We start from the raw sequence: 13709 nt of genomic DNA, 5'->3' as shown, positions 1-13709 counted from the left end.
CAAGTAGGTCTTAATGCAAGGCTCTGGGAAGAATTTAGCTTTGTGACCTGTAAGAAACATTAGAATTAACATTTCATGGATAAAACCACAGCTTATTTTAATCTGCATAATTTGCATTCAAGTCTCAACTTGTCTTCCATGTGTCCACAGACTGGTCAGAATTACTACAATCCAAATACCAAATGACCAGCCTCTCTTTGGTCCTTGTTGGTCAGAAGGTTCACAGTATCTCCAATCACAGCCACTAGATAAGCAGATGAGTCGATAAGTAAATGAAAAATGTGATGCTATTGATGATATTCAGTAATCATGGCTGAGTATACACACACACACACACTTTTATTTCACATGCTCACGGGTAATAAAAGGAGCATTCTATCAATTCTAAATTCCAGATAGTATTTCAAATACTTTTGAGATTTTCTGGGCTGGGACAGAGATTTTTGTAACAGGTTGAAGAAAATTCTAATATTGCTGTTCTCATTTTAAATGGCTCGTCTTTCTTTGTAATGCTGACTGTTTTTGGCTCTGCTGTTCACCGTTCTGTCAATCCACACAGACTAAGAGGGTTGGAAATGGAGAAAAAGACTGTTGGAATGCCTTTTATTTAACAAGTCGTGTGGTTTACACTCAAATCTTAAATTGTCATGATTCATACCCACTTTGACGACCTGCTGTTCCAATATGCATTTCATCTGTGGGAAGATGATGGCTTGATAATTAAAGAGCCTGTGGTTCCCTCTCAAATTCAATCTCCCTTCCATTCTGTCCCAACGCTTTAGTTTTATATCTTCTAATCAATCCTTTCTTTTCCTGGGAGGATGGATGCAAGTCTCAACCGACGTCATCTGTCCTGCCTCCAGCCTTCTGAGCCCACACTTTGTCTTCTCCTGCAGCTGTAATGGATGTCTCTTTCCCCTCAGCCGCAGCATGTCTTCATAACAGTTCATCAAGGGTGACGCGTTGCTCTTCAAGTGTTCTTGTTTGTCTTTCTCTGTCAACAATTTGCTTTCTGAATTAAAACTGTGGACAGGTTTCATTTAACTTCTTCAATTCCCTGAGAAACCCATCTCTCCAATCGAACATCCAATGAGGCGATCGCACAAGTTTGTTAAGTTGCTTTTCACATTTTGAGTCTGTGTAACGAAAGACTGCTCTCTTCCTTTACTTTACATTGTACCTCTCTTTTTTTTCAGCATTGTTTGTTTCCCCATTTCATGTTTTAAATAAAGGTTCCCCTTTTTTGCCCAGGAGTGTATATTTCCAGTCAGAAGAGATAAAAATAATGACTTGGAGGCTTTCATTATTATTGCATCCCAGTTGTACAGCAGTTAGAAAGTCCAGTCCACCTCCTTCCACGGACGAATTGCTTATTCTCTCCAAACGTGTGTGATCATCCTGCTGTTCCTGTCTCAACATAAAGATGCAGCCCAGTCTTGACTTGGTCTCTGTGATGTTTCATTCATTTTAGCACCAAAAGCAGCATTCCTGATCATGACAAATGAAGACATTTGAGGAAACACCAAATTGGACTAAATCTATATTTCACTGTCAACACAAAATATTCACATAGTGACTGAATCCAATTGGATTTCAGCAGCAAAAATAATGGAGCTTTTCTCTGTGATGTTTTCCAGTATTTTAATTATGAATAAATCAAAATGTATAAAATAAACAACTGCCAGGAGTAAATCACTTGGTCTGTCTGCTGATTTATACTGAACAACTAGAACGCAAAGTGTTTAATGAGGAACATAATTTATACGCTGCAATTGAAACATTAAAGCTGCTGGAATGGTTTGATCTGGATTCCAAATTCATGCTTGTGATGTATTTTTGACACCAAATATGCATGGGAAAATTATATGCGATTTAAAAGTAAGGATTAGAAGTAAGGGTTAACTTCATGCCAACACATCCAATCAGTGTGATGGACATAAATGTTCCCAGACTGAACAGAATTGTCATTCCCGCTCAGTAGAGCTCAGGAAATGCTGCTTAGCTTAGCTGCTGTGTCCTCTAGCAATGAGGAACATCATATGCTATATATCCTTCTCTCAGTCTGCCCACTGTTCCAACCATTCCTCCTCCATTGTCCTCCTCCTCCCCTCTATTGTCACTGACTACAGTTTTAATGATTACATCTGGCGGGGGCACAAATTAATTCCTGCCTCTCTGGCAAAAAGCTGTTCCCCACCTGATTATGCAAAGCAGGCCCACATTCGCTGCCTTTGAAGTGGAGGAAAAGCTGCTTGGAGATTCTCCCCTTGAGAAAACACTGCAGTACGGGGAAGCATCAACAAACCCGGAGTTCAAGCAAAGGTCATGAACGCGGCTAAAACCCACTAAAGGCCCACTTCATTTCCACATCTTGCTACCTTTATGTTCCTAAGAAGATGCTGCGACGTAATGATGCGGCCCTATCAGAGGCCGCAGCTGCTTATTAAGCCATGCACAAGTGAAGCAGAAGTAGGACAGCAAATAAAAATACCCATACAGATGCACCCAGAAATGGTTGAGTCCACTGCAAGGCCCTTGCATCTCTACCTTAACAATCATATCCTTTAATGGCGTCTCGTGGGCTCTCTCAGAACCAACATTTACTTCTATTTGGAAGCCAGAAACAAGGGTGTCCACACTCAAGTGCCTGAAGGATCTTTTTGTTGGGCTTTTATGTCCAGACGGTACTCTCTGGTTACTTACAGAACTCATTTGACTTCTGGTCTGGGAAATAACAGCGTGGTGAAAAAAAGCCACAGCCCTCCCATGAAATGTTCTATTTTTAACTCAGGTGTGACACAAGGAGCAGTCCATCCGAGTAATGAGCTTCCATAGAAGATAAGGCCACATTCCCAAATTAAATCCAGACGGGTTGAGCGCTGGCAGACCGCAGATCGCTTCTGTGATGAAACTTGGAGAACTTAATTCAGACCTGGACGAGACAGGTAGGGGGTCAAGTGTAATCAGACGATCTATGTTAATTATATCCCTCCTATATTGTTCTTTCCAGGTGTTAAACTAAACTTCCCTCAGACCGGGAACATTCAATTTCCTGTTGAGTCACATCTGAAAACATTTGCAGTGGTTTTACGGCTTTAAGATAGTTTAAATCAAACGTAGGACAATAAACATGTCGTAGAGTTAAGGCGGAAACGTGTAAATCACTTAAGTCAAGGAGTAATCTGAATTTTATGAGCGCAAAATGATTTACAGACTCAAACCCTGGAGGATGAAGGTAGTGTTATTTAATGTGACGTAATCTAAATATCACTCAAAGCACAATTAGAAACTAAAAATCACACAAATGGAATAGAAGTTCGCCCTTTAATTACAAAATCGCTCTACAAAGAATGTTTAGTGCTATTTTTGATGTTTGATTTGAAGCATTTGTAACATTCATATGATTAATCAAATCCATAATAAATAACATTCATTAAATGATCAACTGCTGTTTATGTGGTAAACATACAGTAATATGAACATATGAGCACCTTTAAATCTGTAAACATGTCTTCTCAGAACAGAGTTAGAATCCGTTTCACGTCTTGATTCTCCCTGTAGCTGTTTGCTCTCTGTAAACTGCTGAGGAGGATGTGTCACTCTTCAGCTGCTAAATGCTTCACTTGTACTTTTCAGCGGGCCATGTGGGCCCTTGGCCATCCTAGTGTGGGTTTGTGAGTTTGTCTTTTGAGTCTTCAGCCAGTTGATTTGCATCTTATAGTCGAGCAAAGAAAACACTTTGAAATGTCCACACATTATTTCCTCCTCCTGATTCGACACACAAACATGGGCCCCCAGGTCCTGCTGGGTTGAGGAAACACTAAAATGCCGAGTCTGCGCCGGTAAGATGATGTGCTAATGAGCGTCTCTGCTCCACCGCCAGAGTGAGTAAATGAAAAGTGTTCTGATAAAGGAAGAGCCAGCTCCTTCCACAGGTCTTCGGGTTCGGCCTCAGGACAATCGTTCAGCACCGTCTCAATCACGGCGTAGTTCTCAGAGCGGGACAACGTGCAAGTGGAATAGACGACGACGCCCCCCGGACGTACAGTCGATAGCGCGGACCTGCAGCGAGAAGGCAAATACTGCAATTCTGGATAACAAAGAGATTAAATGAACATTTCAAGCGCTGCTGCGAAGCAGGAAAACATTATGCAGCCTCCTAATTAACACTAAAATAATCCAGACAGCAGTCAGAGCTCAAACCAACACCCAGGCAGCTCCGTTACCCCATCATGTGACGCTATAAAAGCAACTGTTCCGTGATGGTCTGACCATCGTAATGTGACTCTGTGAGCATGAAAACAAACTCCAACCATCACAATCCTGTCATTAGTGGTTGGACTCCCCCCTTTTAGATCCACTTTCAAACTTAATGTGTTCTTCTTTGTTCCATTCCCAATTCTTCCACCAAGTTTCATTAAATCTGGGTCAGGCACTGTTTGTGGTATCCTTCTAACAGACAAAAATGTTTAAAAAAAAAAAATCAATGATGGCAAAAAGAAAAGTTCCTTGGCGCAGAAAATAAACTGCATTTTGATGACTATGAATTCATCCCCCATGGAACACTCTCACTGTTCTCTGTTGCCTTCAAACTTCACTTGGTAAAAACAAAGATGATCACCAGCTTTGTTTTGTTTTTCTAGTTATGACAATTTCAGTTTAGTGAAATTTGTAACTATGACACCGCCTTTTTCAAATGTTCTGTAATTTTCTTTCTTGAATGAAACAATGTCATTATTTGATAACGATGCCTCTCTAGACTGAAGGCAAGACTTACCGCAGCAGTTGAACCTGCAACGCAGGCAGTGCTGTTTTTTCCTTGAGTCTCTGCGCCCCCTGCTGGCTGTCGGGAGAATACAACCAACTCCTGTCATTAGAGCATGGAGCATCGACCAGAACCTGCAAAGAAAGAAGCACGAAATGAGAAAAACCGAGTGAAAGAGTTCAGTTTGTTCGAAAAACCAAGTGAAAAACAACTGTTTCCACATCATTTGAAACTCTTGTCCTGAAGATATTTTATTTCCACATACAGAATACAAAATCCTAGAAGTGACTCCTCAGACCTTGTCGTACACCGCGACTTCACGTTGTCCAAATGAGCGTCCATCCTGTGCAGTTACAGTCACTCTGCTGCTTAGTGAGCTGGGCAGAAAAGACTCCAAGGTTTTAGCCAGCCAGGCCCGTCTGTGAGGGTCCGGTTCATTACAGCAGAGAAGTGCTGAAACACAACACAAGGCTGTGTTACCTATTAACCAGTAATCAATGCAAATCAGAAATTACGCATTAATCAAATCAGCATTGTGTGTTATATTTGACTTATTTTATTTACAACACACTTAATTCCAAGCTGTAATTAACTGTATATGACCTATGCTTTGCAGTTCTTGTTTTACCTGGAGTGGCACACTGCATTATGGCTACAGCTTTGCCTCCAGGAGCAGCACAGAGATCCAGAACCTTCTCCCCATCTCTGACTTGTAAAGCCAGCACTGGAAGCAGGGACGCAGCATTCAGGAGGTAGTACTGCTTTAACTGGCCGGGCCTGTGAGCCTGAGAGGGGAACCGCACCGGATACGGGTTGATGTAACACCGTAGCGACGGATGAGTCGAACTGCACGAAGGCTCCGATTGAAGGTTACGATCAAGTGCCTGAGTGGTGCTGCAAGACTGGGGTTGAGAGTCAATAATGGGGTCTCTGGAGATGTAATGAGATTTGAGAAGAGAATCCCTTGCTTGTTTTTGAGAACTTGACATCACGGACTGGCCATTAGCAAGCGACTCGAACCCATCCGTTTGTGGCAATAATGAGGAGAAACCCTGTGATTGGAGAATCTGTGGAAGATCTGTCACAGCGCTGAAGCGGTTGATCATGACCCCGTACTGCCAAGACTGAGGATCCAGGAGTGCTGATCTGCAGGGGAGGGGAGGGAAGGAATCTCTGTGGAGGAAGCGTATAAATGCTGTGTAGACAAGAGCTGTAAGAAGTTCTTATAAAATCTACCTCACAGATTCCCACAAGTCTCCAAGTTCCTGACTGTACTGCTGGTCAAAGTGCTCCAGTACTTGTTGACACGAAGTTCTCGGTTTACGGTGCTTTTTTGTCACCTGTCATAAACAGACCGTCATGAAAATGAATCGTAGACAGAAACGCGTTATACTCATGTAACCCTATGATTTTATAGTGTCGTCTGTGAGTCCTTCTCAACCGGTTACCTGGTTACCGGAGGCTCCTTCTCGCTTTTTCGGACGTAAAACCTCAGGTCCGGTGTAGCAGGAAGAAGAAAAGCACCTCCATAAAGATGTCCTTGTCAGCTTCGGAGATTTCAAACAAATTGTCCTCCGTGTGGTGTTAAACCGGTGCATATAACTCATGTATTTGTTCATTTGGTTCTCTGGCTTCACGGGTTAGCATTTATTTACAATTTGATTCCCGTATGTGTAAAACTCAGGGAGGCGTACGTCCGTTAAATCCGTCCTCCACAAACTCAGCGTTTCTTAGTTCCACCAGAAGTTTTGTTCCCGACTTTTAGCGATATAAAAACAGGAGCTCCAATTCGTATTTATAGAGCTTTTTTACTCCACGATATTGTTGGCCTCGACCTGAAATACAGTCGAATTTTGTCCACAACAAACTACAGCAGCATTTATGTGTTTTATTTTATTTCTACAGCACAGTAGGTATATCAGATTTTTTATATACAGTAATAATCCCAGAAGGGAAACACAAACACACACACACACACACACACACACACACACACACACACACACACACACACACACACACACACACACACACACACACACACACACACACACACACACACACACACACACACACACACACACACACACACACACACACACACACACACACGCTCTGTATGCATGAAATGGGAGTTAGGATGGGCAGCTCCTTGGTGCGCCCAAATGAGCAATTTGAGCGGGAACCGCCAATCCTGTGATCATTGGACCACTGCCACCCCCGGCAGTTTATACTATTTTGGTGTAAAAAGTAATTTCTGTCTCCTCACTAGTAACCTCCGAAGTAAAACAGTAAAAATTAGTGCTGTCAGGCAATGAAATATTAAATCTAATTAATTACAGGATTTGTAATTAATTAATCCAATTAATCACATTTCACTCTCATACCTGCTAAAGGCCCCCAAATAAAGAATTTGAATTGTAGGACATTACAAAATTGTAGTGCATGACTAATCAATAGAATGCACCAAGAAGATTTGAAATCCGCATTTTTTATAGGTTAAGTGTACTTTATAAATGAAATTCAAAAGAAAAAAGGCCAAGCATATCAGCAAACCAGTTAGGCCAGGTGGATTTCTCAAAAATGCTATCCAAATAGTTAAATAAAATAAAATTCAGAAATAAAATAATGCTGAGTCTCAAATAGGCACATAAGCAGACTCTCAATCAAAATGAATACTAAAGCTGACTCAATACAACAATTCAAAATGAATAGTATAACATGTCTCTAAATAAGGCAACTAAATAGCAAGATGCCAACAGGCTTTTCATTTAAAAGGGTAAGCTAACGTTCAACTCTTGTGTCCTTGACATGTTTAGCATTTAAATGATACGTTAGGCTGGAGCTGCTTCGGTGATATGAAAATTCTCTTTTACAAACGGTACAAAATCATTATTAATAATAATAATGATGGATTAGATTTATATATCGTTTTCCTGGACACTCAAAGACGCTTTACATCGGAGCCATTATTCATTCACTCCTCATTCAGACTTGGTGATGTTAAGCTACGTGTGTTTTTGTCTGCTCTGGGGCAGACTGACAGAGGCATCTACAATGCAGAATCACTGCGTTTTTGTTGATAGTCCCGTTCTTCTGGTGCTGCAGTGAAAAACACATGAAGATCGAGAGCTGCGGTGGGCTGTGCAACATGTAGTCAGAATTGTTGATGCAGAAAAATGTTGGGGCGGCAGTGGCTCAGTGGTAGAGCAGATGTCTTGAAGACGGATCGCCCGGCCATCGGTGGATCGATTCCTGCTCCTGCCATGACATCCCTTGGAGTGTGAGCTGACACTGGGAGGTGTCAGCTCACCTCCGTCACTCTTCCTCCCCTGGACTAACTGCATGATTACAGGCCCCTAGTGTGTTTCAGGGGCCTTGTTCACAACACTGTGTGTGATGTGCTGAAAAACTAACAGAAATGAATGCATGAGAGTGTAAAGAGAATTTCCCCTCTGGAGATCAATAAAGGTTTGAATTATTATTATGTTATTTATATAATGTGGAGGCTTCCCATTATATAAAAAAAACAGATCCACAGCACTGTTTCCATTACATAAGGGTATGTGTTACATCAAAAACAAATACATTTAAATCTTGAAGTGGACATGGACACCCGCCCCCTTTTTTCTTTTCTTTTTCAAGACATATAGCTATTAATGGGGCAGCAGGATGGTGCAGTGGGGAGCGCTAGTTCTTCATTTCAATCCCCCATTTAAAGATAAATGGATGGATCTCAATGGAAAAATAAAGAATCAGACATATGGAGGGACCTGGTATCTACGGCAGTATGCAACCTGATGTGGGCCCAAATAAAAAATCCCTATCAACAAGATTTAAATGTGCTTTTTTAGCCAGGCTTGCAAGTTATGGTTACAGGATTTCAAATTGGATTTTGAATAAAGACTCAAAGGTTAAAAAATAAAAGAGGTCATAGTGACGTTATATTTGACTGATTAGAATTTTGACCATCAAATCTAAAAAAATTAAATCCAGGTTTAGCATTGGTACCCAGTTAGATAAAATTCCTTCAACTGATTTCCAATACTTTGCATTCATAAAAATGGAACAGAAGAGCAGACAACTGGATGATACATAATGACAAACAAAAACCTCCCAACATTTACAAAGACACATGCTTAATCAAATATTTTAATGCCATTGTTGTTTTCCTGTTTGTTAACAAAAACATTTGATTAAATATGTAGTAAAATGGAAAAACCATCATTAAAATTATGAGTTTAGTGATGACTTTCACACATCACTCAATCGCCAATCTTCTAAGAAACATCAATAGACATGAATGGACAACACAATACGCTGAATCTATTGTACCATTCAACAGAATCTCCAACTAATACTTGATGTGTCCTTTAACAGCAAATGCCTGATTTACATGGCAAACAGAATGAGGAATGCAACCATCAGACAGAATAGACCCATAGCCTCAGACAGAGCAAAGCCCAGAATGGCATAAGAGAAGAGTTGCTGCTTCAGAGAAGGGTTCCTGTGGAGAAAGAAAGACAAAGTACAAAAGTGTGAGACTTGAGACATTACACGCAGGAAACATGCATGTATTCTTACAGTTCGTGGTGTACACAAAAAATGGTAAAAACGGTTATTGGTGCATTTAGCTTGCCTGGCATATCCAATAATAAGGCTACCGAACACAGTTCCAATTCCAGCACCGGATCCGGCCACTCCCACAGTGGCAGCTCCTGCTCCAATGAACTTTGCAGCGGTGTCGATGTCATGGCTCACGGCGCTAGTCTGGAATCCCCGCACCGCCACCTGCTGCTGAGTGGCTACAACACTCTGCGGCGCCAGCAGAGAAGCGCTCTGAGACGTAAAAATAATGGGAGGTTAGCGCGGAACAAAACTGTATAGAATCAAAGCGACACTGTACCATTTATTTCTAAAATGAATGGGGTTTTTAGTTATTACTACATGCTCTTCAGTCCGGTTGTCAATAATGTGTTAGCTTAGGACACAATAAAAAAAGGTAATGAAAATGTAAAAGAGGCTAATGGATCTGTGATAGCCTCAGAGTGTCCCTTCAGTAAACTCGCCAGGTCAATAAATTAGCTATAAGGATTAGCACACAGCTCATAGCAGCTTACGTCTGCTTTCCTGGCATCTGAGACGACTGTTGCAGAGAGAGGTCTGTACAGAGCTCGAGTTCCAACACGGACCTATGGAAACAGAAAAATGACAGCCTTGATTACACTCACGCTCCCAAAATGATTTGCTGAAACACACCTGCATGTAAAATTTCCTCAGAATGCATCAGCTCAACTCGAGACAGCAGGTGTTTTCTAAAAAAAAGTGAGATTTAGTTTGTTAAATATACAATAACAACTTCTATAAATGTGTTCAAATGACATCCAGTTTCAAATTAGTTCATGTCTATATGTTGTAACACATTATTGGAGTATTTCAGAATCAGAATCCTATATTAATCCCCCGAAGAAAGATTTTCAGGTCAAACTTCTGTAAATTAACTACATTACTGGTACATAAATGTGACTATTAATCTAACTGTTTGATAGTAAAATAAAATGCAGTTTTCTCCTGGTACTGTTGGACGTCCTTGCAGGGGATGACTTTGACAGTCGGGTACCGAGCTGAGAGCCACCTAGCATGCTAGGAGCTAGGAGCTGGTCGTTCCCTGAGCAGCGGATGGAACATTTCCATTGACTCACCGCGATGCGTTCACGTACCGGTGAGCACACAGTAGGAGATGCATTTTTACCGAGCGTAATCTCCGTTCATTCATTCATGTGTAGACTCACCAGAGAGGGCGTGGAGACGAATTTGACACAGGCGTACATTCCGAAAGGGAAGTAATGGTCAGGTCAACCGAAGGAGAGAGCGTTGATTCAGTGTCTGCTGACTTTGAAGGACAAAAAAAATAAAATAAAATAAGAAAATCAGCAGGTTCATCCTCCACAAAGTGTAAAACATGTGAAAAGTTAAGCTGAGGCATACCAGTAAGGTCAAGATTAGCTACAAACTGTGTCATATTTCTAGAAATGAACTATGGGAGAAAGCCGAATGGCTTAATATTACTGCTAATAAAGCTAAAAACGTACAAAGAGACAAATATGCGACGCAATTATCCGAAATATTTGACACAAAACACAGTTTAATGCAGAGGTTAGCACTCACCGGTTTGCAGTAGAGGTCGAAGACGCGAGAGAGCTGCGCATGCGCATTGAGGCACCGAAGATTGACTTCCTGTTTCCTGATGTGATAGGATTTAAAGCAGCCCTTCAACATACAGTACTAGACATCGAGTACTATTTTATAGCGTAATTCGCGCCTTTACCACCTCTGTTTGATTTATCTTTATTTTTAATTACTCTAAAAAATGTATGTCCTTGTGCTTAAATATTACTTATCAAACCAATGACGGTAAACACAACTAAACAATCAAAGGTTAGGGCGAGCCACCTTTTCTGATTGTTTGCAGGACTACATAAAACATAATGGACAGACTTGTGTGAAACTTTCACCAAAGATGGACCCAAACATATTGCAGAGGTGACTAAATTTTGGTGATGTTCCATGTCTTTTCAAATTTATCATTACGATACAGGGCAGTTTTCATTTTGCTTCATTGCATTCAAAACACATCTATAAAACATTAAAATAAATATTCTCAGGAACATGAAGAAACAGCACCTGGCAGACAAGACTGATAAAGCAGCAAAATATGATAAAATAACATCAAATCTTAAAACATAATACTTCTTTTCCTTTCGGCTTTTCCCTTCAGGCGTCACCACAGCGAATCAGTTGCCTCCATCTAACCCTGTCTTCTGCATCCTCTTCTCTCACACCAACTACCTTCATGTCCTCTTTCACTACATCCATAAACCTCCTCTTTGGTCTTCCTCTAGACCTCCTGCCTGGCAGTTCAAAACTCAGCATCCTTCTACCAATATAGTCACTATCTCCATAGCGACACAAGAAGGGGCTCAGAGCTGATCCCTGCTGATCCCACCTCCACCTTGAACTCCTCTGTCACACCTACAGCACACCTCACCACTGTCTTACAGTCCTCATACATGTCCTGCACCATTCTAACATACTTCTCTGCCACCCCAGACCTCCTCATACAATACCACAGTTCCTCTCTGGGCACCCTGTCATAAGCTTTCTCCAGGTGTACAAAAACACAGAGCAGCTCCCTCTGTCCTTCTCTGTTTACATCCTCATATCAAATACTGCATCTGTAGTACTCTTTTTTGGCATGAAACCATACTGCTGCTCAGAAAATGCTCACTGTAAAGTCTTTCAATAAAAACTTGTTACATTTACGTGCCACTGAGGGGCGAACGGGGAGAACTTCGGACTCGTGTTCTGGCAACAAGAAACCAATGTCCTGTGCAGCAAATGTCTTTGAGTGCTTGACCCATTTATTTTCTCGTGCGCTCACCTTTACACAGGGAAAATCGTCACATGCTCATAGTTCATCTCAACCAAGTTTTTATCTGGAGTCCGTCACAGGTAAGTATCCATTTAACAGTTTAGATCCCGACACAATCCAAAACTCTTTACACAAACCTTCCTGCTACCACACACGGTCAAAAAACTTACATACCATGACCTCTGTATTAATTAACAAGAAACAGAACAAAAATATTACTGGGACTCCAACACTCACTTCTGCTCACCTCTGCTTAATAATAATAATTCAAACTTTATTGATCCCCAGAGGGGAAATTCTCTTTACACTCTCAGTACTGAAGTGTGTTGTGTTAGTTTTTAGCACATCACACACAGTGTTGTGAACAAGGCCCCTGAAACACAGCACACTAGGGTCCTGTAATCATGCAGTTAGTCCAGGGGAGGAAGAGTGACGGGTCATGCTCGGAGGTCGCGCCCCAAATGAGCAGCTTGTGGTGGGGACGGCGCCTTGCTCAAGGGCACCTCGGCAGTGGCTGGGAGGTGAGCCGACACCTCCCACTGTCAGCTCACACTCCAAGGGATGTCATGGCGGGAGCGGGAATCGATCCACCAATGGCCGGGCGATCCGTCTTCAAGACATCTGCTCTACCGCTGAGCCACTGCCGCTTCAACTGCTCTTTTCCATAACTTCATTATACGAACGTAATTATGGACATTTTGAGCCCGACCCGGCCCGAATTTCAAGGATTCGGGGTTATGATCTTACCTCTCAGTGCGTACGATCGGAAAGGTAAAGTGACAGAAGATACAGCTGATGCACGGAGGGAACTGAGCAGGTATTGTAGATGGATGTTTCTCATACAGCGCCTTCTCTGTTTTACCTAAATTATTTATTTTATAAGGGTATTCCTTAGTTTAATATCCATAGATCGTTTGAGGTACATAATATATAAATATATATTTAAAAAGTTTGGGCCGGGTCGGGCTTGGATCATAAGATCTTAAGCCCGAGCCCGAGTCCAAAAATAATCTATCCCAACCCGAGCCCGAGGGTTTAAAGCCCGACCCAACCCGAACGTAATTACTGACTTTTTGAGCCCGACCCGGCCCGAATTTTGGTTCGGGTCGGGCCCGAATTCGGGCATGGGCGTAAGATCTTACCTCTACTTCAGATTACACCATCTACACAAGATGTAGTCTACCTGTGTGCTCCTACCTCCACTCTTACAGGTCACCCTATGTTCCTGCCTGTTCTGGAAGTAAGTATTCACTATAGCCATTTCCATCTTTTTTGCAAAGTCAACCACCCTCTGTCCTTCCGCATTCCTCTCCTGGATACAAAACCTGCCCATCACATCCTCATCATCTCTGTTTCCTGCACCAACATATCCATTGAAGTCTGCACCAATGACAACTCTCTCACTTTTAGGTACACTCTGCATCACTTCATCAAAGTCCAACCAGAATTTCTCCTTCTCCTCCAGCTCACATCCTACCTGTGGAACATACCCACTAACAACATTGAATATCA

General features: G+C 41.8%; 2 protein-coding genes across 3 annotated transcripts; both read right to left on the bottom strand.

Annotated features, from left to right (window-relative positions):
* Nucleotides 1-3256: 3256 nt before the first annotated feature.
* On the bottom strand, nt 3257-6427 carry nsun3 (NOP2/Sun RNA methyltransferase 3). Of its 2 annotated transcripts, none has more exons than XM_068318404.1 (6): nt 6214-6427; nt 6002-6105; nt 5394-5911; nt 5064-5218; nt 4778-4899; nt 3257-4062 (listed from the first exon to the last, which is right to left on the bottom strand). In XM_068318404.1, exons 1-6 carry the CDS (start codon nt 6382-6384, stop codon nt 3756-3758), a joined length of 1377 nt encoding a protein of 458 aa, XP_068174505.1. In that variant the 5' UTR covers nt 6385-6427; the 3' UTR covers nt 3257-3755. The 2 variants fall into 2 exon arrangements, with proteins under 2 accessions (XP_068174505.1, XP_068174507.1); XM_068318406.1 differs by having other exon boundaries at nt 3845-4090.
* Nucleotides 6428-8903: 2476 nt separating this feature from the next.
* On the bottom strand, nt 8904-10989 carry LOC137594174 (ATP synthase F(0) complex subunit C2, mitochondrial-like). Its single transcript, XM_068313484.1, has 5 exons — nt 10934-10989; nt 10558-10658; nt 9886-9957; nt 9405-9604; nt 8904-9272 (listed from the first exon to the last, which is right to left on the bottom strand). The coding sequence occupies exons 2-5, from the start codon at nt 10594-10596 to the stop codon at nt 9158-9160; spliced, it is 426 nt and encodes a 141-aa protein (XP_068169585.1). The 5' UTR covers nt 10597-10658; nt 10934-10989; the 3' UTR covers nt 8904-9157.
* Nucleotides 10990-13709: the final 2720 nt, after the last annotated feature.

Source organism: Antennarius striatus, chromosome 1 (assembly GCF_040054535.1).
Source record: "Antennarius striatus isolate MH-2024 chromosome 1, ASM4005453v1, whole genome shotgun sequence".
NCBI classification, from domain to species: Eukaryota; Metazoa; Chordata; class Actinopteri; order Lophiiformes; family Antennariidae; genus Antennarius; species Antennarius striatus.
This window is presented reverse-complemented; position numbering and strand designations above follow the sequence as displayed.